The 27,723-nt window shown below is 31.2% G+C and overlaps 3 protein-coding genes across 7 annotated transcripts in view; 1 reads left to right on the top strand and 2 right to left on the bottom strand.

The window, feature by feature from the left end:
- Positions 1–675, bottom strand: part of kl-3 (dynein heavy chain 8, axonemal kl-3) — a 286,847-nt gene extending 286,172 nt beyond the window's left edge. Inside the window, 1 exon segment of the mRNA XM_087403530.1 lies at positions 603–675. The gene's annotated coding sequence lies outside the window, so the exon portion shown is untranslated.
- Positions 582–17,975, top strand: Vps13B (vacuolar protein sorting 13B). 5 transcript variants are annotated; one of them, XM_087415933.1, is made up of 39 exons: positions 582–703; positions 1,467–1,756; positions 2,047–2,224; positions 2,311–2,389; positions 2,562–2,737; positions 2,830–2,933; positions 3,058–3,307; positions 3,366–3,553; positions 3,627–3,836; positions 3,912–4,050; positions 4,113–4,230; positions 4,304–4,446; positions 4,557–4,729; positions 4,792–4,968; positions 5,036–5,324; positions 5,425–5,587; positions 5,671–6,055; positions 6,208–6,334; positions 6,476–6,643; positions 6,718–6,935; positions 7,034–7,247; positions 7,306–7,510; positions 7,636–7,813; positions 7,945–8,271; positions 8,360–8,563; positions 8,710–8,825; positions 8,909–9,263; positions 9,346–9,465; positions 9,846–9,965; positions 10,070–10,333; positions 10,635–11,264; positions 11,337–11,432; positions 11,825–15,395; positions 15,757–16,161; positions 16,256–16,432; positions 16,511–16,681; positions 16,752–16,945; positions 17,015–17,356; positions 17,429–17,975. In XM_087415933.1, the coding sequence occupies exons 2-39, from the start codon at positions 1,670–1,672 to the stop codon at positions 17,657–17,659; spliced, it is 11,292 nt and encodes a 3,763-aa protein (XP_087272059.1). In that variant the 5' UTR covers positions 582–703; positions 1,467–1,669; the 3' UTR covers positions 17,660–17,975. The 5 variants fall into 5 exon arrangements, with proteins under 5 accessions (XP_087272059.1, XP_087271930.1, XP_087272016.1 ...); XM_087415804.1 differs by having other exon boundaries at positions 645–909; XM_087415890.1 differs by having other exon boundaries at positions 645–909; positions 1,455–1,756.
- A 1,671-nt stretch (positions 17,976–19,646) lies between these two features.
- LOC105145950 (RING finger protein 37) lies at positions 19,647–21,977 on the bottom strand. The gene is made up of 2 exons (XM_011055870.2): positions 20,853–21,977; positions 19,647–20,509 (listed from the first exon to the last, which is right to left on the bottom strand). Exons 1-2 carry the CDS (start codon positions 21,491–21,493, stop codon positions 19,657–19,659), a joined length of 1,494 nt encoding a protein of 497 aa, XP_011054172.1. The 5' UTR covers positions 21,494–21,977; the 3' UTR covers positions 19,647–19,656.
- Between the last annotated feature and the right edge of the window lie 5,746 nt (positions 21,978–27,723).

Below are 27,723 nucleotides of genomic sequence, written 5' to 3'. Positions count from 1 at the left end.
AAATTACTCAGCAAACGAGAATGGATTGAAATGAATTGAAATGGATTCAGATTTTCAGAAATATTGATTCACAAATGTTAAAATGAATGCTTTTCAATTCTGAATGCATTTTTATTCATTTATAAGAATTGCATGGAGCATATCTCTATGCCTTTCAATCTAAAAATAATATTTTTTCTGTGCACACAATTGTGAATACTATTCAATTCAAAATTTTGAATAGGAAATGCAATTTTTCAATTCAATTGCATCCAATCGAATCCAATTGAATCTATTAGGTGTTGGAATTAATTCGTAGCGTTTTTTAATGAAAGAATGTTATTTATTTCACATGAGCATTAAAAAATACATTAATGAAAGTACTTTTAAAACTTATAAATACTTTGTAAAACGCTACGAATTAATTCCAACACCTAATATTTAAATCCAAAAAAAATATTCGCTATTTAAAATACACATTCGGATAGAAAAAAATTTCAATCCATTATAATCCATTCTCGTTTGCTGGATATACTTATTATTATAAATTCTATTTCGTTATCTATGTTCAGTATGAACAATTATGTCAACACGGTGCACAATCATAATACATAAATATTTACATATAACGCGCACTCCTACAATTGGTCATTGATGCAACTTCATATCAATGCCGATGGCCGAGGCGATCTATGTCTACCTGGGACACAAACGGTATATTGAGGTTAGCAGAAGTCGTATACAGTCGTATGTGTGAACGGATCGCAAGATAGTTCCGACGACCGAGGCTAAATAATTTCAAATTTCAAAAGTTTACGTTCGCCGGACAGAATCGATGCTGTCGCAGCGCCCGTTACGTTCGTGGCACAAAACGGGCTCGTGTAATAGTTTCGTGACGTGTCTTTGCTGGAGTCGCTCGTTGTTTGGCAGGTGCGAATCAGCTGTGTGATCCCCCGTATACATCACGATCTGATATTTTGTAACTGCGTCCTGGACGTATTGTAAACGAGATATCTCCTTCCGTTGAGAGTGCCTCGATTACGAATAAATTTGTTTTCTTCCAAGCTTCACGATGATTCCATTTAACCCAATTCCTCCGCGTGTGATTACCGTACGAGTAAACTATACATTGATGATATAATACAGTTTTCTTAATTTTACGTCAGTAGAATTTTTCAACAATTTTATATCTCTTGTACGACTGATGTTTCTATATGTAAATTATTCCTCATTGATCTATTACACTAAAAATAACTCAACGCAGTTACTCACCTTTTTTTTACATCTCTCTCTGTATGTCTATTTTTAGTTGGACATAATTTTTCTAAATATGCAAAAGTTTTTTTGAGTTTTATTTCTTTATTTATTTGTACGTTATGTAATAATATGAACAATATTTTTTAAATCTATAATTTAATATACAATGATCTATATAACTACAGAGTTTACATACAATGATCTGTATAACTATACAGAATTTTTTTCAGACAAATCTACATGTTCATATCAAGATATATAATATTTATTCCAAATTGTTGCCTGATACTTTATTGAACACAGAGAAATGGTATAAATCACACAATATGTCATTATTATGAGAAAGCAAAGAAGGAGTTTTTGATAAGACAATTATTGACATCTTTAATTAAGGGAATTATAAAAATATGCTACATATTCTCTACCAAGCACAATGTTTAAATTGGAGTCCTACATAACACCAGTAATTCTCAGTTATGTAGAAAAATATGTAAAAAATTTTAAGCCGGAACAGTCACAGGTAAAATATATATATATATATATACATTGGAAAATGTTGCTGTATTAATTTTATTGGAAATTTGTTAAAAGTTCATATTTTCTTTTATTCAATATCAATGATTTAGAATAAGAGGCAGTGATGAGAATAAATAAATGTGAAAATAATTGTGTTCTTTCAAACATAAAGCTGTGGTGCTTGTTCCAAAATATCAAATAAATAAATAATATATTAAGCAAGCACTTAATGATATGATTTTCAAAACAAAATAATTCTTCGAGATATTTTAGAGAAAGAAACATTTCTTCCAGGTATCTTTGTGGGGTGGAGATGCATCATTTCAGAATTTGGATCTACGATTAGAGGTATTGGAGGAGCAACTGAATCTTCCATTCATCTTTGTTAGTGGCCATATACACGAATTGTTAATACATGTTCCTTGGGTAAAAATTACGTCTGAACCAATAGTTGTTACTATTAATACTATAGGTAGATAGTAATATTATAATATCATTTAATAATTAGAAACATTTTTTTCAAGATATATTAATATACTGTCTGTACCTCTTTTATAGAGTGCATTTTAAAATTAAAAGATGAAAATACAACAGAAACCAATACAACGACGTTACAAAAGAAGAAGGAGATAGTGCAGTAAGTATTGTTTTTCACAATCTAAGTTATATGAAACTTTGTTTAGTTATTATTAATAATTATTAGTATTATTTATTAAATATATTTTTATTTATTTATCTGGTAGTTATTAATATTTATTTAGTATCATAAAATATATACATACAATGACACTTTTAATTTTTCATTTTAGAGAGGAAGCTCCACCTGGGTATATAAAGAGTATAGTTACGAAAGTTATTAATAATATCACCATTCATTGCAACAATCTCATCTTAAAATATGTGGAAGAGGATATTGTTCTTAGCATAAATGTCAGATTTTTAAGTATGCAAACCGTCGACAATAAATGGGAACCGGCGTTTGCTGGTAAATATTTTTATGCATAATCACAAGGCCAGAAATTGTCTTAAAATTACGCTTATAATTAAAATATTTTAATAAATTCAATTAATATTTAGAGGTCAACACTCAAGAAGTGATGCTTAGAAAAGTTATTACCATTCAAGACTTGACATTGTGCTTAGATAAAATGGATGCATCAGGAAAGATAGAGATATATCAGGTATTTCTAAGATATATTTTTATATTTATCTTGAGAAATCTTGAAGACATAAGAAAAATATTTTATATTGAAAAAATGTCGCGTGATTTCGATATTTTGCATAATGTAGATATTAATATTACAGGATCCTGTTTTGTATCGATGTTCAATGACAATCCGAATGATTATAAATTATCATAACAACACTTTAAAGAGAGCATCTATTACGAGACTTGATCTTCATTGTGAGAAAATGGAATTTAGCATGACTGAACAACAAGTACCGATGCTCCTAAGATTGATTGCCTTAGTAATGGCGTTACAAACAAAGCAATTTCCACCAATAAGGGAAAAATCCACCATTACTATGGATGAGAGAGAAGATGTTGCACAAGGTTTAATATTACTTGAATGCTGTCTGTATTTTGGAAATATATAATATTAACATTTCAGATGATACAAATCAGGTAACAGGGACTTCCACAGATGCAGTTGGATGGGGTGGTTGGGCTTGGGATATAGTGTCGTCTGTTCTACCTGTTTACTGGGACAATAATTGGTCTGCTGAACAACAAATAGCATATTCTGGTCATACTGTACATTTAGGTGTTTATATAGATGATGCTACTTTAACATTTAAGGTATAAATGTAATATACTTCAGAATTGTTTCTAATCATGGAAATAAAAAACTAAATTTTATACATTTTTACAGACTGTTGAAAGTGTCAAAGAGCAATTATTTTATAAATCTCGAAAACTTAGGTACAAATCCTTTTTATCACTTCGATTGAACGGAGTTGTGATAGATACTTTAATTCAAGGAATAACAATGACAACTTTCCAAGTTGGAGTGGCATGTGTACAACTTTATCCACGAGGAACGTGCAGCTGTGGACATATAGAAGTAGCTGACGGTGTACAGGTAATATAATTAATTATTATTGTCAGAGAGGTATAAAATTAGATGGAATATCTGAGAAATAAATTATTATTATAGCCACCTCTTTACGTAACAGCTGGGAACTTGAATACTGATCACTTAAAAGATTCATTGTTCGACAAAGAAGCCATGGAAAATAAAGGAAAAAAAAGAGATTATAAGCAAGGAATAGATTATCACTTGACGACAATTTCGGGTATAATATAATGTATTCAAAACATATACAACAGGAAATAATAAAGATTATATCTTTTTTAGTTGACAAATTATTAGAAAGATGTCCAGCGTTTGTGATGGATTATGTTTATTACGTAGAATTACCTGACGACATAACGCCTGAAAAATTACTCGAATTTGGTTCAAATTTTGAATACAGGTGTTTGAAAAATCTTAAAATAATTATACATAAAAGACTAAAAGAATTTCTATAAACAACTTACCTTTTGTAGCAATTTCCAGGAACGCAGAGTAATAAGATATGTAACTGGAGATTTGACAATCAGATTATGTTGCGGTATTTTTCATCGTATTGATACCATCAAACAAGCTGCCGCAAAATACGATTATAATCCTTATCTTGTAATGAAACCAGGTAAATACAGTGTGCTAGTACAAATGCATTTTGGTTTAACTACTAATGTTATTAAATTTATTAAATAAAAATTATAAGTAGATGCATTACATTTTAAATTTATATTTTAGATCCTCTTATCGATGAATTGCCTCTTGTTACATTGGAAGAATATGAAGCACTTAGGGAAAACGTATCAATGACAGAAACAAAATTTGTATTAAAAAGGGTGTCACTACAGCTACAATTAGCAGATCATTGTGTCATTGGAGTGCCACGACAACGTAAAATTATTGAAACTCGAGTAAGATATCTCGTATATCTTTATTTGTTAATTTTAGATATTTATAAATAATGTCTTTCTAGATTATACCATTACCTCCAGCTCTAACAGATGATCCTTATGTAAGCGTTGAATGCGATGAAGCAATTGCCACTATAGTACAACCTATGTATCCATTTAGACTCGTAGCTTGTGCATCAAAATTAACAGAACTATCACCAGAAATGTTCATTCAGTGCCATGCGGTTACCGATATACAAGTGAGCAAAGTTTTATGCACGATATTTGTCATACGCACATTCAAGATTGATATTGAAATACTTGTAGGTGATTGGAGTGAAAAGTCAACTTCACTTAATGAAAACTTGCGACACTTCAATAGTAATGCCTCACTCAGTGAAAACTTCTTCAAAAATATTATTGTATCCTCAGTATTGGCGAGATATAGACATGATTCAAAAGGCATATTCCTTTCAATCAGATAGTGTTACTATCACGGGAACTAAAGCAAAATTAATGGCTGCTGCGGCTATAATAACTTCTATTTTTAATCCTGCAGATACAACGAATCCACTTGTCTGTTCTACTCTCTTTAATGATGCGTGTCAAGAGAAATGTATGCGAGTATTAAATACTATATTTTATCATTTTATAAATTTTTATTTTTTATTTTATAAGATATATAAAAGCTACAAAATTTTTTTCGTATATTACAGGTCCAGTGTACTTAGAATTATGCTTAGAAAATATAAATTGCAAGAATGTATTGTCTTCAGTTACGATATCAAATGAAATTAATATAAGTTCTATAAAAATATTTGCATTTAATGATTCTCAACAAGCCTTTATTCTTTCGGGTCCAGAAAATCATGATAGCAGGTTCGCATATGTATATTAATAATATATAGTTTTAATAAATTTAGTTTGATAAATTTTGACTAATTGAATCTTTATATTCTTAGCGATGCAGGAAATGTACCGCTGTTGTCTATTGTAGTACAGTTTCCTAAAAGTATTGAAACGCAAACACATCCATCTCTCGTTTCGTTTAAAATTTCTGAAATTAGAGCATCCCTAGACCCACTTTTTTTTGAATGGTTGGAATATTGTGCCACTTATCCCAAATTGGGAAATGTATATGTGCGTTCAGACAGCCAACAATTGATTACTGAAGGTACATCATCTGATACAGGCACGCGAAAAAAGACATTTCCGAGTCTACATGAAAGCGTGCATAGTTCATCGGACAAAGAGAAAAAAAGATCAGCCGTGACAGAAAAATCGAAAACACTGCGAAATGATGAAATACAAAAGAAAAGTGAATTTAAAATGGAAGGAGAACAACAGGTATTAAGAATATTTATAATTATCATTTATATATTATCACATAACGATTGTATCGATTGATTACTGTTTAAATTGATAAAAAAAAACCATTCTTTTTAAAACAGTATGGTGTATTGTATTAAAGACAGAAATAAATAGTCTAGTACTTACAGAAATCGGGAATACTGGTCAGATTAACACAGTCGTATTCATGGTGGTGCAGTCTTGTGCTGAATGGTTATATAGGACATATTATAATATATATTCCGTCTGATACAATGAGTGGTATTGGAGCCGATGGTAAATATTTTAATTATATGCCAAATAAATGGAAATTGAATTATTTTTAAATTTATTCACATAATCTTGTTATTGCGTTTTTTTATAACTATTAATATAGTTATATAGCTTATAATAACAATTAATAAAATGTGTTACAAGGCATAGAACAAGCCAAAGAAAGAGCTTTCATAGAAAATCAAGATCTACAAATAATGATAATAAAACTACCAAGTCTTCTCGTACATTCATCTAATCTGAACGCTGAGATGCTGAGCCCATATCTACAAAATCTCCCTGCTAAATTGCCAGAATCTATATGGACATATCGTAAGTTTATCTTAGAATTTGCAAAAAAGTTATTATTTTACAATAAAAACTACTACAATTTATTACTATTTCAGAAATGCAAAGTTTTCCATGGACATTGAGTCTTATCGATTTTCATTGTTACACATTGCAACAACAGACACAAAAGAACTTTATAAAGAAAGTTACATTAAATGCTACGATAGCTCTTACAACTAAGACAACTGCGACTGAATTAAATACACTTACTGCTTTAAGTGTTTGTGTACACATTGACAATTCGCCTATCATTATTTCATTTTCGGAGGATCAGGTATTAATTTTTGTTTATTCTTACCATGCTTTATATCAAGTGCAACAAAATTTGTATTAAAAAGAATATAAATTTCAACATACATTTATGTATCTCAGGTTATTTTTATGAGCAGTATAGTTTTAAATATCATAAAAATATTACAAACTTTATGCGGTTCCCGGAAAGACAACGTAATTGTACCACAGAGCAACGAAATGCAAATTGTTCTTCCTGCTATACCTCAAACTCCGTCCACTCCGACTCAAATAATGTATCAAGAAGATACTACTAATTCAACTATGTCTACATCAAAAGATGATTTAGGACATGGTAAGCGAAATGTATTTATTTGTTGTATTTATTTGTCATTACTACTCAAGTTTTACAGAAAAAGATGGTTTAGTTGTAACGGCATGGATTCAGTGGACTATAACAAAAGTAGCAATTAAATTATACATTATGGGACGAGAAGACATGCCTTCTTTAAAATTAATGTTAGAACTGGAAGATATTATAACATCATTGGATTTACAATCGGTTTATATGCAGTTAAAAAATAAAATTACAACAGCCACGATATTTCATTATGTTAGGTAAATTTATTCCTGTAAAATGTTTATACGTATATATTAAAGTCTTAGTAAAAAATATTTTTAAAAAACATTCCTATTATGTGCAATGATTGTTTAATTGTTACATTTACATTGTGATTTAATAGAGGTCCACATGCATTAAATTGGGATGTTGGTGAATATGCTGGGCTAGTACTCTGCGGAAGGGAAGATAATTTGGAGAAAGGTGATGATTCTGGTTTTGTAAGTTTTACACTTACTCGTGCGAAATCTGGAAATGTATACACACGTTGGGGTACTCATAAGCGTTACAAGTCTCAAAAGGTAAAATAAGTATTCAATTATTATATCTAGTTACTCATGTAATATTTTCATTCTTGCTTAAATTATAATGTAGAATATTGATATCTATTTATTTTTGAAATTAATAAAAACTCTGATACTCGAATATCTAGAAAGAAATGCTGCTTGACTCTACGTTATCTACGAACGGCTACATTTCTGAAATACTTATCAAAATGCAAATGGTCGATATAATCTTACCAATAAGTGTAATTAGCAAATATGCTCAATTGGTGAAACCTTTTACGTGCCTTGGTTCATCTATTGAGAAAAGCACAGAATCTATTCATAATAAAAACATGGCAACACCATTAGTTGGTATAACTAACTTAAATAATGAATTATTGCCACTAATACATTTGGAATTCAAAGGTTTTCGTCTCATGATGCCAGCTTTTACTGATATGAATAAGTTACAACATGATTTATTAATGCTTCAGGTAAACTATTTTGCATTTTGTATCATTTTATTAACAATATAATATTTAAAAAAATATAATATTTACATGGATATTATATATTATATAGTTGGACGGGATTCGTATTACGCCGGATGCAGAAAATCCAATTTGTAGAATTCCATTGCGAATTGATATATATCAATTAGCTGCTCGAGCAAATATATTAAACGTACCAGGTTCGGCTGTAGAAGATCGTCAGTATCAAATTAGTGTTAAAGGAGTATGTGCATATACCACTACATGGAAGAATTATCAACTAAGCATTAATAAGGTTTACTATCAAAACTATTGCTTCCTTTTAATTTTAAAAATTCTTAAGGAAATATTTTATATATTGATTAAAAATAAAAAAAAATTATTGAAACATTAATATATAAATTGATTAGATTAATTAAAGCAATGCATTATTATTTTCAGAGAATGTCTCAATCGTACTTATATACAATGAACGAGAATCCAGCATTGGAATGGAATAAGCTCGGAAATGGTAGTAGTCTAGATCCATATTTTTCAACATCTCCAGTATTAACAAAGTAATGCAATTGATACAATTAATATATACGTATATAAATTATATATATGATAACCGTATTCTAATTTTAATATTTAATTCTAGATTTGATCTTTGCTTAATCATTGCTCCAGCTGTCACATTTAAAGGAGACACAATAGTCTGTGGGAGTGCCGTTGAAGTAAATTGTATTACAGACATAGAATTGACAATAAATTTGGATCAAATTAAATTAATATCGACGCTCAACAATGAATTTATAACGTTATTATCTGAAAGTTTCGAAAGAATAGATGATAAAAATAGTTCTAATAATATAGCTCAAAGATCTCTTTCAGGATCTCAAAGCATTAAGCCTATTAAAGGTTGGTTGAAACAAACATCAGATGATTCAGATATTGATTTCACAAAAGACAGTGGTGTTGATTTTGAAATGTCCAGCATGCATTCAACAATAATTGTAAGTTTTGTATGCATGTAAATAGCGGTTTGTAATTTTGAGTTCAGAATTTATATTAAAAATAATAATTTTGTTATGATAGGAAAGACCCACTGCTGAAACTGTGATACTTCCAGCATTTGAACTTTTAGTAAATTGTGGAAAAATAACATTTATTCTGTATGAAGTCCAGAGTACATTTGTTGATTTAGAGGATAATATAGTGAGTAATAAATAATTTCAAGTAAAATAATTAATTCAATTACTTAATTGGAATTAATTTATTTAATTATAGTATTTTTAACCCGTATCCTAAAAGGTACAATTTCGTGCCTCATTCATACAAACGGGAGTCATTAGATCCGTCCGTTTTTTTCATCTATTCAGAATGATTCAAAAAAATCTCTAAAAATTCATCAACATACTTTCAACTTTTTAAAATAAATATTAGAACTTTATTTGAGAAAATAATAAAATGTAGTATAATTTCAAAAAACTTGCAAAGAAACAAACAGAAATCTCTCAGTGTGAAATCTCACTAGTGACCTATTGTAGAGTATGGGTTAATATTATCTAATTTTTAAATATAATTAATATTTTCAGGATACACACAAAACTGACGGTGAAGACGATAATAATAATGTAAAACAACCATTACTTTATCTAATGATCAATCAACCAAATATTTATTTCTCTCAGCAACATTTATCTAAAAAAATACAAGTATGCCTTATTATTATTTACTCACAAAAAAATTAATGTGTTGTTTAATATTAATGTGACCTATTACTAGTTTAAATATTTTATTTGAATTATGCAATTTGTAGATATCTTGTTTCGATATAACAACAGCGCTTGGCAATGTACAAAATCTAAACGTAATACCGACCGAAAAAGATTTCAAAATTTATATGATAGAAACAAAGCATGGTGATCCACATCCAGATACGGGTATTCCGCCTTCTTTTGCGACAGTAAAATCTGAAATGATTTTAGGCAAAAACCGCCAGTTTTTCATTGAAATGGGACGACCGACAAAAGTACATCTTTCTTTATCTCGGCTCAATCAACTCTATGATATACGGAATAAGGTAACTTAATAAAGAATATAAAGGGTGTTTTTTAAGCCCGATAGATTTTTTTAAGCCCGATAGAACTTAAAATTGTAAAAACTAACACAAAAATTAAATTATAATCAAAAAATTTTTTTTAGTCGAAAGATCAATGCATGGCATTAACATTTGAAAATGATTTCGGGCATATGGCCACCGCGGCTGTTTAATTTAATTTTTTGTTTTATTTTTTACAATTTCAAGTTTTATCGAGCTTAAAAAAACACCCTTTATAATATATTCATGTGTTTAACAGTTCTACATTATATCTATATTCTAGCTAATATCGTGTTTTATTGATGACAATGTTACACAAGAATCTACAGAGAAACGGGAGATTACGTATACGGATTCTCAAAATTTAGCATCGTTGACAAAATCGAGGAAATTCAGTGTACCTGATTTACATTTAAATACCAAACAAATTGTATTATCTTTAAAGACTGACACTGGAGCAGAAATTATTATCAGTTTAGCATCGTTAAATGGAAACCTGACGACACTTCTCAGACCAGACAGGATATATTCAAATCTGTCGATAGATTCTTTCATTGTATCTGCTATCTTAAACGAGAATATCAAAGTACTATTAAATCCATGGTGTTGCAATGTAACGACTTGTTTACTTTGGGAATCTTCGTACAATAGCGAGATTATTCCACAAATACAAATACAGGCAGACAGTGACAGCCTATATCTCGATTTCGGACCAGATCAAATAAAAATTATGAAAATGGTTATGCAAGACTGCCAGTTGCTCTTAAGCGAGTTCGCTTCGATTTCTATGAATGAAAATAAAAACGAAAAGCAAATTGTGCTATCGACTGAACAACACTACAAGGATGATCTAAAGGCGGGTGCATTCCAATTCGTTGATGGCACTGCAGATGAGTTACCTTTTCCGTATCAAGTTAGTTAAATTATATAAAAGTCATAAATATAATTGAAATAAAAAAGTCTTAATCTTTTTCTTTTTTTGCAGGTGGTATTTTTTGTTTATCCTCAACAAGCGATGGCTTGGAGATATCCGCAATCGCGTATGTTAACAAGAATACACATATCTCCTGTTCCATTTGAAGTAAGTGAGAATGCTCGGTATCTTAAGCGAATAATATTAATATTTAGTTTGAATACAAAAAAAACAAATGTTTTATGTAATATAATAAATTTTTGTTTAAATGTAATATAAAATTTTTTTCTAATTTTAAGCCATGAAATAATACAATCTTGGCTGTAAACATATTAGGCATTTATATTTTTTTTATTGATTTAAAATTCTTTTACTTGTATTGTTTCCTAGTAGTTATATATCGACATTATACCTAAGTTTAAAAGATTCTTGAAATAAAGGATACTTTAGCAAATGCTGTAAATCAATTTTTAAATTAAAATGTTAAATAATGAGTAATAAGATACATAATATTTTTGACCACGATTATATTTTTATCTCCTTAATTTTTTCTGTTATAGGCAGTGGATGCCGACGGTGATTACATCGACAAAATTCCTTGCGTTCTCGAATATTGGAGTGATAATCACATGTCGTACCAGCGTTACGCCGATTTTTATTTATCGGAAACGGATTCCTACCGATTGGATCTACCGGAGAAAGCACCGGCACGAGCAGTAGCTTGCGTGTGGCGCGTAGTTATCCTGTCCAATGGCAAACGACCACTCTCAAAAAGCATCGTTTCCGCTCGTGCTCTCGCTGCCTGTTTGCGCATCGACTCCTACTTTAATCCCTTATTAATACCGAATGTTCAAATTGCTTTGAATATCGGCGTTCTCCATATATCTCTGTACAATCACATCGATACAAGTGTATATAATAATTTGCCGCCACCACTGGATAAGTATACTTTAAACGGAAAAATTCCCGAAATACAATGTTTCATGACCGTAGAACAGAAGGGAGCTGTTCTGGTATTTAACAAATGGATGGATGATTCTATACTGCTCGACATCGGCGGTAGTTTAAGCGTACACGTGTTGGATTATAGTCATTTGACTATGCAGGAAGTGCTAGATGCCCTGGAAGGAAGATTTCAGCTATCGTTATCGGAAAAGATAGACTCGTCATTAACGTGCAACCCGTTTACATTGAAATTGGGACCAGCAATAACTCATACTCTTGCAGTTTCTACTCGTTTATGGTTGACATCTTTCGACGAAGAGGAAAAGAGCGTAATTGTTCTAACACGTTATGTAATAGCCAACGATAGCAACATACCTATACGTTTTGGTCAAAGTGGCACCGGAGATAGCATACTTCTCGAGAGCAGACAGTGTAATTTTTATTCTTGGAGACAGATTGGCAATCAAATGATAAGAATATCAATCGAGGATAATGCCTGGGTATGGAGCCGGCCTTTTCCCGTTAACAAGAATGGAGTCCAAGTGATAGAATTCAATAATTCGATGACTGGTACGGTGGTTTTTGTAAACGTTACATCGCTTTCTGCCACACAAAAGCTTGTAACATTCTCGGGGCAACTTGTGATTTCCAATCAACTAATGGATAATTTCGAGATGAGATTAGTAAAATACGAAGAAGAAGTTGGCTCTAAGGTAACAGTCTCCAAGGAAGTATATACCATACCGGGCAAGAGTTTTCCGTCGTCTATCATGCTTGAGAATAACAAAAAAATGGCAATGCGGTTACGTTTCACCAACTTGACACATTTATCTTGGACCGGGGACATTCCATTGCAACCCAATATCAAATGGAGCCAGCCGTGGCTTGTCAAAGTACCTCTACAAGAACGCGGTCAATTTTTGAGTATTTGGGTACGGATTGTGACGCAGATGATACAAGACAAAATGAAAATCCTTGCGGTACTGAGTCCCCTGTACATGATCAGATCACATCTACCAGTACCGGCCAGAGTACAGATGGAAACACCATCTCTAAAGATGTCATCTACCACATTGGTGAACGGTCGTGGCGAATGTCAACAGCTATACTGCCCCGGTACATTTGAACACTTCCACCAACTGACATTTCAATTGGAATCCGGAGTTTCCGCGTCGAATCCTTATGTGCCACTTTCGTACAGCTCCGTGGATCAACGAAAATTTTTCCGAAGACCTGAGATCGAGGATATCGATAAAATTCTGCAAGAACTCAAAGACAGAAAAGATCAAGTAAAATGGCCTTTCCAGGGAGATGATATTGAGGAATGGATATCTGCAGAACAGCCACAAACGCATGTACAAGTGAAATATCAGGACGCAGGATTAGTCTCCAGCACACTGCTGCTAGAACTGCAGCCTTGGTGTTTTGTAATGAATTCATTAGGCTGTCACATTTCATTGGTGTCGGAAGATACAGAGCTCTGTCAGATTCCTCACTACGGTATAGTCACGCCACCCAAATTGGAAAGTACTTTTCACGTGGGTGTTGGAATCGGCGATACTTACTACACATCCCAAACGTTGCAATTGGCACGACCCGACTGGAGCCAGAGCTTCTACATGCCTCGAATCTGCGGTCTCGTGCCGGTAGAGGGGAACATCAAAACATTCGTGGATTGTGGCGCGAGTGTGTCCATTCTAAACATCGGTTCTTCGATGCACGAGGATATGCGCCTAGTGCGAATCACAAGCAGCCACGTGATCGCAAATCTGACACCTCAAGAATTATGCGTAGCCACGCTCGCGGTGCACGAGGAAGCACGGAATCTCCAGTTGCCCCATGATCTCACTCCCTACAGCCTAAATATCTCACCGTCCGAGGATCAGAGACAGGGTACGCCGATCGTGCAATGGTATACGTTGTACACGGAGAGTAACGTCGAGCCGCTCGTATTGTACATATCTCTTAGTCTCGGTCACAGGTGGTCCTGTCCGATCAGAGTGGACCAAGCTATGAGCCGCAAATCCGTCGTGATTCCAAACGGTTCCTCCACCATGCCGGTCATTGTAACGACGCAAGAAGACAAAGGCACCACGTTCGTCGTGATACACAGCGACGATCATCCGCAACTGTTAATTGAGAACGCCTGCGGCTTCAAGATCTTACTGGGACAAGCCGACGAAAAAGGGAATGAAATATTACCGGATAGCGTTCATTTTACATGGATATGTGAAGTCGATAGTGGAGCAACGTCCCATTATTCTCTTCCCTGTGTCAGTAACAGACTACCCGACACTACGGTTCCGAATGCATCGAATATGTTATTTTCTACCGCGCAAAACGATGAAGCAATAGGGAAAACAAATTTAAAGTGGTCAAGAGGCGTAAATCTATCCGCGTTGTCATCTACACCAATAGATCAGTATCTGCGATTACCTTCGTACGGTGATGTAAAGCTTATAATGCATAATCGTTGCTACACCACTCACATAAGCATCGTGCCTATTTCCCAAATTGAAATATCCGCTCAAGACATTAGGAGCAGATTGTTACGAAAAAAGAGCACAGCGAAGGATCATGACACCATATACAATAATTCTTCCTCACTAAAGAGACTAGAAGAAGATAAGCTATTACTGTGTGTACAAAGTTCGAGTAGTTCAACATCGTTAACGAGCTTTTTCTCAGCCCAAGAAGATATTTTAACGACGGAACAAATGCCTTTGAACAATTCAAAGCAATTAATTCCGAAGGTAACGGATACAAAAACTTGCACTAATGAAGATCGGTTGAAATCTACCGATGACACTAATTCAACTCATTCGAAGGAAGGTTCGGCAATCGTTTACTTGCGTGCTTGCACTATCGTTATCCTTCATGATATCAATGAAAACGCACAAAGAATCGAAGTCGCCAGTCTGTCTATGACAGACTTAGTTATGATTATAAATTCAAAAGCCAGATTTATTAATTTCGATTGTTACATAGGCGATTTGCAGTTAGATAATCAATTATTTGATCAGGGAGGTTTCGATTTTCCCGTAGTATTAATAAATCAAAATCCATTGCCGAACAGAGAGATGGCATTTTACAGCAATAACTGTTTAATGACGAATATGGAAAAAATCAAACAAGATTCTTTAATAACCATCGAATATGTCTGGGAAATAAATGAAAATATCATAGGTATATATTTTATATTTACAAAATTATATTATTTTAATAAAAAATAAATATTTGGGTAACAAAAATTATGTTTTTAAGCAGATAAATGTTATTTACATTCAAATAAAGTCAAAGCTCTAAGCCAAATTGAGTTTTAATGCTAGTTAAGTAATAACAATAAATTGCAATAATATATTATAATATATAAATATTATACGTGTGTATATACAGGGTCCGGCAAAATGATCTCCCACATTTTTATCTTTAATAATTTAAAAATGTGGGAGATCATTTTGCCCTGTATATATATATATATATATATATATTTATTTATTAATTTATTTATTTCGTAAATAATAGTAGATATTTCTGTCTGTTACAGCATCAAAGGAATATCGTATGAAAATTGCACCTATTAGTGCATACATTGAGGACACATACATAACGCAATTACTAGATTACGCGACTTCGATGATACCACCGCGACTGGTTCTGGGTGATAATCTTAAAAAAATGCAAACAATAGCTGCGTTAAACGCAATGTACATACCAGAGTATATCATGATCGATTCAAAAATCTTAAGCAAACCACTAAGATTGCAAAACTTTGTGATAGAACCGCTATCAATTTTGTTGAGTGTTCACACTTCTATGCGACTCTATGTTGCTTTAGATCATTCCCCATTGTACTTCGGTACCTTCGAAAGGAAAAACCTGTTGACAACTCCTTACAGGCTTGGCAATGCACTTACCATGCATTATTTATCTGGTGCTATATTCGGAGCAGGTTGGTATAATATTACTTATCTATACATAAAACATTTTATATACATTATTAATTTGATACAATAACAGAGTAACGACCATTATCCATTTATTAGGTTGGGTAGTTGGATCGTTAGAAATACTTGGATCACCAGGAGGTTTGGCGCAAGCACTTGGATCCGGTCTTAGAGACTTTGTTTCATTACCATTTCAAGGACTATTACAAGGTCCATGGGGTTTTATCGTTGGAATTACACACGGGTCAGCCAGTCTGATGAAACATGTTACAGCAGGTATGCAAACTATTAATATTTATTTCGTTGATCCGAATATTTAATAGATAATTTATATTTCTCAATTTATGTACACAGGTACTGTAAATTCCGTAACGAAATTAGCATCTAGTGTCGCACGGAATTTGGATCGTCTAACGTTGGATGAGGAACATCTTCAGCGACAAGAAGAGTCGCGCAGAATGCGTCCTCAAGGCATGGCACAAGGACTTTATCAAGGCTTAACTGGTCTTGGAATGAGTCTGCTTGGTTGGTAATTACTTAAAAAATATTTTTCAATTAAACAGAATACAATAACTAATTATTGATTGTTAATCAGCGGCTGTGGCGGGTTTAGCACATCATCCTTTGCAGCAAGTGTGGTCAGGCGAAGCGACGACCAAAAGTTTAGTCACCGGAGTTGGACTCGGTTTAGTTGGTGTCGTTACTAAACCATTGAGCGGTGCCGCGGAGTTGGTTGCTCTTACAGGTCAAGGATTACTGCAAGGAGCTGGATGGAATTCATTGCCCACAGTAATAGATGTCTTCTAATTTCTATAGTCTTCTAATTACACATTTTACTTTCATAATGATTTTTTACAGCCACGTCAAAGACCAATCGTGCAGTACACTACTGGCAATAATAGCACATCTGTACGGTATACCTGGCGCTTATCCTCTTTACTCGATCACAGTCACGACAGTATCCTTCACGTAACCAGCGCAGACTACGTGATTCATCAAGGCAGTAATCGCGCGGTAACGCTCGTCCTCACGCGACAAGCTTTATTACTCGTTAATATGGCGGAGGACAGTGTAGAACGGATATTTTCGCTCAAAGAACTAACAAGTGTTGATCATATCACAGAATCGACGATGTTGTGCTTATGCTGTCCACCAACAGCAATACAATTGAGTAGACCATTATCACCGGCTGAACACGAGGTAAGTACTAAATTCACGAACACCAGGTATAAATCACATAAATGTGATATAACGTGTTTCTTTTCTTTTAAGATGAATCAAGAAATGAGAGCACGAGTTGAGGAATATGTGCGGACAAGCAGCACTGGTTTGGCCAGTGTATCAACCAATAGCGACAGACAGTCTGATACCTTTGAGAGAGCATCCCCACATCCAGAACATACACTTACGTTTTACGTTTGCCCAGACACTCGTAATTATTTATTATCGCTGTTCAATGTTGCCAAACGACAAAATCAAGGTTCCGGTTTCACCGTTTTATAATTAAATGCATGTTCAGATGATTATAATTAAGTGCAATGACTGAGAAAATATTCCAAATATTACTATATGTCAAAACAAATGCATTCAAACTCAATAGTCTTTTAAATATTGATGTATATCTTACTTTTTAAAATAGTATTTCAAGCTTATGAAGCTTGTAATATTATAATACATACAAACAGTATTATAATTAAAAAGAGAAATTAAAAAGAAAGTAATTCCCAAAATTCCCGTGTAAACATAATCAAGATTCCAAAATATTTGTATTTGAATGCCTAGATAGGAGATCCACTTTTATTAAAATATATTTGCACAACTGGCGTTTTTATTTTATATAAAAAATATACAGAATGCTTTATAATATATGGACCCCCTTTTAGCAGTGGACGAAGAACAAAAGACAATGAAATAAATATATGTCTTATTTGATCTTGTTTATACTATAGTCATTTTTGTGCTTCAGTAATATGCTGTTATTTAGGAGATGCTCAAAATGATCACGATTCTGATACTACTATCTAACAATCGCTTTTTAAACAAACTTGTATCTCTGTAGACGTTCATATATAATTTTTGATGAAATGTTTTCTTATCTGATAGATGTCTATTAAAGAAACGATCTGCGTACAGACGTCTTATTTCGGATGAATTACATTTGACAAGTCCATACATCAAAAGCATGTCTATCACATTTTTTTTTACTTAAATTTATATATTCATAATTACTTTCAACTCATGTCAAATTAATAAATTAAGTGTTCCAGCAAGAGAACAAACTGAAATAAATATACTCAATGAACAAAATATATAAAATCAATAAAATGAGAAATATATAGATGTTGAGCGTTGTTTATAAATATAGATAAGTGCAGAAGGTAGCCATTTCAAGCATCTCCTATGAAGACAAACAGCTGTCCACTAGAATACAAAAATATCTATAATTCTAAATTAAAATATGTAAAATTTCTAGCTCGAGATTGCTAAGCAAGAATTAGAAAAGTCATGAATAAAAAACATGAACAATATTTATTGGATCTTTAAAAATAAACTAGTTTACAACATACATTAAGAATTAAATTAGTTTTTTATCTATAAATTAATCAGAAATGTTTCGACTGCACTAAGTCTTTTTCAATCTATAATATTCTTAATAATTAAACATTGGAAAGAAAATACAATATATAAAAACACGAAATCATATTACAGGTTAAACACACAATAAATTTGACATTATATACAAATAAAAATATAAAATTGATCTTTAATGTCATCTTATTGTCAAATGAGTTCAACTATTTCATTGTTGGATGGAAAAGCAGAGTCCAGTTAAAATTCTATTATCAAAGTCATCTTCAGAAAATTAAAATTATGAAAAATCAAGTTAAAAAATTAAATATGAAGATCCTGTATAAATTATAAATATGTGCTTAAATATTGACGACTTCATGCAATAATATAATTCTAAACTCTAAAAGGTTAAACACACTTTATATGATTTGTTTTTCATTTCAAATTTATTATATTATATAAATTTAATATTAAGCTAAACAAAATATATAAATTATATAAAATATTTATAATAATTGCTTATTTAAAAAATTCAGGAACGTACAAATTATGAAAACTACCTTTATTTTCAAATTATCACATACCTTATGAACAATAAAAAAATAAACTTTTATATGCATTATTTATATATATATATATATATTTATATATATATATATTATATATAATTGTATACGTACACATATAATGACAACATAATTTTACATGAATACAAGTTATGTTGTATGTGCCAAAATATTACAAACAATTCTATCATTCGAAATTGTCGTAAATTATATGTAATATTGATCTAACGATTCAATGTATTACAATAATATATTTTGCATATCGTTAACAAAATCTAGCATAAAATAAATACTATAAAAACTGAGTTACATTGATTTTATTTACTCTATTCTCTCTCTATTTTCTCTCTCTCTCTGTCTTTGTTATCTATTTAAAATATTGTCATAAATCCGTTCAATCTCGCACGATTTATAAGAAAATCCACACGATTTACACTGGTTATTTTCAATAGATAATAATATTTTTCTACATACCACGTGTTTACATGGAAGTCTATAAAAAATACTATCATTACAACATTCACATTTGTTAGATATTTTATGTAATTCCACTTTTTCTGGTGTGGTAAAGCGTTTCATGTTGGATAACAGAGTCTTTAAATTGCTATCTAAGAAATTGTCATTAGCCAATTCATCATTCTTATAATTTTGAAAATTACTATGAGTTAATTTGGAGGAAGTTGAAACATTTGTGAACTGTCTTGGTTTTATTATAGCACTGGCAGTGGATCGTTTGGGCATAACTGCTATAGGCAGTTTATGGCAATATTTTTTTATAGATTGCGAATTATTATTTATCGTCTGCTTGTATGTATTTGATTTAATATCTTCGGTAGTTCTTTTTAAATTTCTATTTAATACACATTTTGGTACTTCAATTATTCTTCTATCTCCTACTATAGTTGAAGTTGGATTGCGGCCTAAGACTCTTGGCATATTCTTGATTTCATTTCGATTGCTGTTGTCCATTAGGAACTTGTCAATCCTTGACTTGAGTGCAGATGCCATGACGGGTCTACGGTCATCATTAAATCTCAAGCCTGTAAATGGATCTGATAACGGTCTACCCCAAATTGCTTCATTTTCTCCATGTTTCTCTAATGTGGTTTGATCTATTATTTGCCCACAAGGTAATATAATTGGCTGAGTCATTATTTCCCATGTGATAGGATCTAGGAAGCTTTCAGGAATGTCAACGGTTGCATCATTCTTCAATCTGCAAATAAATAAAAAATATTTATATTAATTAATAATTAATATTATGCAACTTATTATATAATTATATTGCTCATTTACTATAATAACACAAGTTGAAAAACAATATTTCCAGAAAATGAGTTAAAATGTTTTGAATTATTAAAATTTGATAATTTTAATTTTGAAATACAAGTTTGATATAAAAAATGATTGTAAAGGAATAAAAGAGTATATTTTTAAAGAATATTTTTTTACTTTTGTCCTTATATTCCCATTCTTTTTTACAAGCAACTAAAAAATTAAAATGTTTGAATTAAATTGTAGTAAATGAATAATATAATTTCTAAATTATATATGTATACCTGTTATGTATCTCTCTGGTATCTACAGAAGTAGTGTTTACAGCATTTACAGAGGCTTTCAGTCCAGTTACAGTTGGAAAAGCTCGTTGTTCAGCCCATAAAACATATACACTTGCTATAACATCTTTTCCACAACGTGGGGATACTGTTCCCCATACTTGAATTTTTCCTAATGCTGGCACTGAGTTTTCTGTTTTATATATTGTTATACGTAAAACATGAGCATATTTAGTTGTCACAGATCCCTTAGAAGCTTTAATACAAAATCTCAAGAAATTTGGTGGTGTGGGGATCTCTGTAGGGTCTGTATCGCTCGAGTAAAACAACAAACCAGTATCATGGGGACTCAGCCATCCACTGGACATACAGGTATATGGAGTGTCATTATCGTTGGTATTCCTAAGGGAAAGCTGAAAGCCCGACGACTTCTGTGATCCGACGGATGGCCAAATCAATACATGATTGATAGATATGTTGCAGAGAAACGTAATGTCTATATGAATTGGTGGCTTGATGCAGGAGTATGCCAAATATCCTTTGTAGGAATCGCTTATCAAATTGGTCACTTCGTATCCATCAGTGCTGATAGCACTAGATTTAATTTCTGGACGTAAGCGAGGATCACAAAAATTCAGAAACATTTTTAATATAATTGTAGACTATTAATAGTATCTGCAATATCATAAAATGCACATTTTCTGTTCAGTCATTATCAAAAAATCACTGACAACATACGTTCCTTACAGTTTAACAACATGAATTTTTATACAATGTGATATGATCAATAAGATCAGGTATATGTATGATTAATTATAACTTTCCTTATTTTCCCATTCCTATTATAATCAATGATAGTGGAATATGTACGTTTCTATCCATGGTTCTATTTGGCGTAAATCACTAGTAAGTCATCATCTCTTTGTATCTTAAGATAAATAATAAGATAAATTTCTTTCTTCTAGCTAAATTTATTCAGGCTAATTGATATTATTAATATGTGTATTATATATTTAATTAATTATTAAAAAATAGTTGTATATTATAACAAAGAGAAACCTGAGAGAAAGCATAAGAATCTTTTTCCCGTAACTACAAAATACTACTGCCCACACTATTGCCCTCTGAAGAAGTAGATGCAAACTACACAACAATATCCATTTTTTTGTCGATGCTTTTGATGAAAATAAATCGCTGAAATCTCTGTTAATTTGATAGATTTAAAAAAATTTTTTTTATTTCAGCGATTTCAGGGATTTATTTCCATCAGGAGCACCGTAAAAAAATAAATATTGTTATAAATTATATATTTAAATTCACAATTACGCAATATGCGAAATTTGTTGAATTCTAAAGGGTCGGTTTCAAAACGTTACTTAATCAGCCGTTAACTGATCAATTATATTTGCTGTTTAGTAAAATTGACCACCCAGCAAACGAGAATGGATTAAAATAGATTGAAATTTTTTTCTATCCGAATGCGTATTTTAAACAGCGAATACTTTTTTTTGGAATTAATTGGATCCAATTGGATTCAATTAGATGCAATTGGATTGGAAAACTGCATTTCCTATTCAAAATTTTGAATTGAACAGTATTCATAATGCAGAAAAATCTAATATTATTTTTAGATTGAAAGGCATAGAAATATGCTCCATGTAATTCCTATAAATGAATAAAAATGCATTCAGGCTTGAAAAGTATTCATTTTAATTCATATTCGTGAATCAATATTTGAATCACTATCTGAAAATCTGAATCCATTTCAATTCATTTCAATCCATTCTCATTTGCTGGGCAATTCGGTAATTCCGAATTGGGATTAATCGCTATTGGTGAAATCAGCCCTAAGTACTAAGTTAAAATATGAAACTAATTGAAATAAAACAGATTTGTAATTCTTGTATTTTATATGTCTATAGATTTTATATAAGTTGGTATTCATAATCCGTTCTTATTTCAAGATTGTCTTAAGTAATGTCTATAGTCAATTCTTATTTCAAAACCATCTTGAGTATAATGTCTTAAGACTAATGTGCGGTACTCTGATTGGTTCGTGACATCTTAAGGTGGTCTTGAATATAAGAACTGGACCTCTATTCTTGAAAAGAAATGTAGACGAAATTTTAGGAAAATACTATAGTATACGTAACATATACTGTAGTATTTCCTTAGACTTTTGTATACGTTTCTTTTCAAGAATATATACCCTGACTATGAATACCAGTTTTTCTAAATACTATTAGGTGTACAAATAAGTTTCCGCCGTTCGACAAAAGACGGCGCCACTAGTAAGCTATGGTTAAAAATATCTGATGTAAAACATTATATCGTAAGGTTGGACATCTGTCAACAACATAACCTTGAAATACTAGCGATTTTGTATCAGCATCATATATTTTTTTTGTGCTAAAATGCCGAGTTTTGAGTCGAATAAGCGTCATTTGCGGGAACTTTTGATTTACTTCTTTAATTTGAAGAAATCTGCAGCTGAGGCTCATTGATTGCTTGTAGAAGCATATGGTGAGGCTGCCTTAAGTGAGAGAAGTTGTCGTGAATGATTTCAAAAATTTAAGAACAGTGAATTTGACGTCGAAGACAAAGAACGTAGCGGAAGGCCGAAAGTGTACGAAGACACGGAATTGGAAGCATTATTGAATGAAGATTCGTGCCAAACGCAAAAAGAACTTGCACTTACATTTTGACTTACATCAATAAAACATTATGTATCGTTCTTTCACAATAAATGCTTAATTTTTGATAAAAAACGGCGAAAACTTATTTGTACACCTAATAATATAGCCCTATGATTGGTTTGTGACATATTAAGACGGTCTTGAATATGAGAATTGACTATAAATACCGCTCTAATTCTAGCGTATATATTTTGTTTCTGATTAACTAAATAATGAAGTGCGGATTAAAAATGCGGAATAAGACGTAAATGATTGCAGAATTAACAGATTCAAAAATAACAATATTATTAGTATATCTATCTTTTGTTAAAAATATTACGTAAGTACATTGCGCGGATTTTGTGTAACAAGAGTTATTACAAACTATAGTTATCGTGTATTGTAACACAATTTGAAATATATCTATAATATATATATAGATGAGTTATATAGATGAGTGCATAACGATCTAAGAAATAGTCTGTTCATCAGAGAATATATGTATAAAAAATATAACGAATAGATTATTTTATTTTTTTCGTAATATGCGTTAATATTTTGACAGTTTTATTAGTTTCTGGCACACGGCCTTGGCCTATATAGAGGAAAGGCCCCTATTATAAGATACTGAATTTATTTTGGGTAAATGCTAGAAGTCTGTAAGCAGAATTTATAAAAATAATAGGTTATTTTGAAGGGAATTTAATAAGCTTTAAGATAATGTTACATAAAATTTAATTCAAATTCCTTTTTTTTTTTAATTAAAAAAATGTAAAAAGCAAATCGCAAAGTCAAAAAATTGTGCTCTTAATATGAGGTGCCCCGAGAAATCGATCGTAAAACGCAAAGTATCGGTATTGCAATTAAAAAACTTTATTTAATGTTTCTAAAATACAAACAAACACAGCCAGCGTGCGCGAAAAATGAGCATGCGATAGATTATGACACAGCCAGAACTCGTTTTCAGATAGTTGGAATCAAGCATCGCAGATATAGGCATTCGACGTTCATTCCGATTGTCTTTTTTATTATTGTACAATAACATTTATACTTAAGCAACGATTTTCATTATAACATAGAAGCATGGGTTATATTTCATATTAGAAGTACCCTAAGTATCTCATATTACGATTTCCACGCATAATGGTTTTACGATCATCAAATCTAACTTCTATAATTAAATAATTCAACATATCCCATATTTTTCTATTAGTACAACCTTACTCCATCACTACTGAAGAATTTATTGCTAAATATTTATTTATTAAATAATAAATAAGGTTTAAATGCTCATCTCAATAAAACTTCCAAAAGAAGACATCCAAATTCTAAAATCTTGTTTTATAATGATTACAGGGATGATTTAATAATGAATTTTCTATTAAATAGTTTTCAATCCAAGAGCAATAAATTCATGGTGAAATAGATAGCGTTTATTAATTTAGCAGAAACGCCGCTATCTCATATTATATTAGGTGCCTATCTCATAGTAACTTTCCTCTACATGTAAACAAATTCTAAGGTCGCACAAAATACATAGTCTTATCATTTAAATAACTATACTGCTATAACTATACTGCTGATAGCATTTTATATGTCTAAACAAGATATCATTAAAATTTTTATATAACTTTTACATTTCTCAATATTTTTTAAATAAAATTTAAAATATAGGTGTATTATCATATCTGCTTGAAGATATTATACTCAATTTTACTTTTTATATATTCGTATAACATTTAAAAAATATATATGAACTGCAGTATAAATATTAATAAATTTTTATTTAACTTTAAGTTAATACAATCTTAACTTTAATTGAGTTAATTTTTATTTATTCAACATTTAACTTAACTAAATTAGTTTTGTAAGCCATTAATTTTAACTTAATTTAGTTTAAAAAAACATTAATTTAGTTTAAAAAAAATTTTAATTTACCGAACCTGTCATGTAGTATGCAATTCTCAACAATATATATTGCACATTGTATATTAAAGTGCCCTTACAGAAAAATATTGGACTCGCAAGAAAACTATTGAAACGAATAATATACAATAATGTACTTGAATAGTTTTCCAATGATTTCCAATAATTTTTTCGCGAATCCAATAATATTTTCCATAACGGTGACCTCTATTAATCCTAACTATACACAATATATAGGATCCCAGAAATCCCAGTGCAATTTGCTAAATCGAGATTTTTTCATGTTTCTGAACTTTTCTTTCTCTTTAAATTTATGTATCTCAAAGCTTTTTAATTGACTTTTACACATTATGGACACTAGTTCCTTAATCAATTCTCCATTGATTGAAAAAAAAAATTAATTGAAATATGTCCACTTTTACAGAAGTTATAATAATAAATATAAATGTGGGATCTCAGATACCCGAGTGTGTATATCAAAGGTAGAAAAAATAATATGTATAGCTAAAGTTACGCAGCTTTTTTTCTGCGTGTTACATAATTGAATGCCAAATATAATTCGTGCACAGTTGTGCAAATTAAGATGGGTGGGGTCGCAGGTGGGTGATGACAACTTCTTGTTAATTGTTATGTATATTGATTAAGACTTTTCAATAACACACTTGTTTCTTCTTTAATATATTTCAGTGCATTTATTTCATAAAATAAAATTTAAGTTTAAATACACATATTATCAGTTTATTTATAATATTTGAAATTTATAAGTTTATAACATTATTATATATTAGTTGTACAAATAAGTTTCCGCCGTTTGACAAAAGACGGCGCCACTAGCAAGCTATGGTTAAAATTGTCTGATGTAAAACATTATATCGTAAGGTTGAACATCTGTCAACAACATAACCTTGAAATACTAGCGATTTTATATCAGCATCATATATTTTTTTGTGCGAAAATGCCGAGTTTTGAGCCGAATAAACGTCATTTGCGGGAACTTTTGATTTACTTCTTTAATTTGAAGAAATCTGCAGCTGAGGCTCATCGATTGCTTGTAGAAGCATATGGTGAGACTGCCTTAAGTGAGAGAAGTTGTCGTGAATGGTTTCAAAAATTTAAGAACGGTGAATTTGACGTCGAAGACAAAGAACGTAGCGGAAGGCCGAAAGTGTGTATGAAGACGCGGAATTGGAAGCATTATTGAATGAAGATTCATGTCAAACGCAAAAACAATTTGCACTTACATTTTGACTTACATCAATAAAACATTATGTATCGTTCTTTCACAATAAATGCTTAATTTTTGATAAAAAACGGCGGAAACTTATTTGTATACCTAATAAATATTATATTATTTATAATTTATAAATTAATGTTACAATATTTTGAAAATTTAAATACTGTTGTTTAAATAAAACACATGATATTAATCTTATTTAGAATTTAGAAAAGATAGAATTTATTACTTTAAATACGAAGCTACGTTCTGAAGTTATGTTAAGATGTTGAACTGTTATACATATGTATATATTCATTTAAATGAATTAATTTCAGAAATGATAATTGCGTGCCAATATGGTTGTCGGACTTTCAACACAATCAATTTGAAATATTGGGTCATCTAAAAAGTATCCGCGGTACTTTGTCACTAGATATATGACCATCAACACACATCTAGTGACAAAAAACCGCGGATATTTTTTAGATGACCCAATATTAATAATCCCGCCAAATTTTTCAAATTTAATCTTAAAAAAATATTGCCGGGAGTCGAATCCGGATCTCTTGTATTACGTGTGAGCATTCTATGCAAGAGATTCGACTCCCAGCCGAGGCAATATTCTTTGCAAAAGCAATATAAATATTAGGTGTTGGAATTAATTCGTAGCGTTTTACAAGTGATGGGAAGTACTTTCATTAATGTATTTTTTAATGCTCATGTGAAATAAATAACATTCTTTCATTAAAAAACGCTACGAATTAATTCCAACACCTAATAAATAAAAATTAAAATACTTAATATTAATTGAAATATATTAAGCATACATTAACATTTCATTTTTCGGTAAATAATGAAACAAAAAATAATACCGACAATATCTCTACAATATGTGTACAAGCAATGAGATAATATTTTTTTATTGAATACAAAAGGAGAGAAGAAAAAAATTGAATACAAAAGGAAGAAGGAATGCAGTGCCCACGCAAATTATGAATAAATTAAAATGCTAATGTGTCTTCCAATTAACTGATAACGTACTATTTATAAATTGTAG

Source organism: Acromyrmex echinatior, chromosome 1 (assembly GCF_024713525.1).
Source record: "Acromyrmex echinatior isolate Ae372 chromosome 1, ASM2471352v2, whole genome shotgun sequence".
In the NCBI taxonomy this organism is placed as follows: Eukaryota; Metazoa; Arthropoda; class Insecta; order Hymenoptera; family Formicidae; genus Acromyrmex; species Acromyrmex echinatior.
The sequence above is the reverse complement of the archived record's forward strand: the minus strand, read 5'-3'. Positions and strand labels throughout refer to the sequence as shown.

What these genes read in the sequence shown, in the direction of transcription:
- Vps13B (XM_087415933.1), top strand. Translation starts at nt 1,670, where the DNA reads ATGTTTAAATTGGAGTCCTACATAACACCAGTAATTCTCAGTTATGTA. An exon ending in AAGAAGAAGGAGATAGTGCA is followed by an intron (nt 2,390 to 2,561) that starts GTAAGTATTGTT and finishes TTTTCATTTTAG; the next exon opens with AGAGGAAGCTCCACCTGGGT. An exon ending in ACATCTCCAGTATTAACAAA is followed by an intron (nt 8,826 to 8,908) that starts GTAATGCAATTG and finishes ATTTAATTCTAG; the next exon opens with ATTTGATCTTTGCTTAATCA.
- LOC105145950 (XM_011055870.2), bottom strand. Translation starts at nt 21,493, where the DNA reads ATGTTTCTGAATTTTTGTGATCCTCGCTTACGTCCAGAAATTAAATCT. An exon ending in ACCAGAGAGATACATAACAG is followed by an intron (nt 20,510 to 20,852) that starts GTATACATATAT and finishes ATTTATTTGCAG; the next exon opens with ATTGAAGAATGATGCAACCG.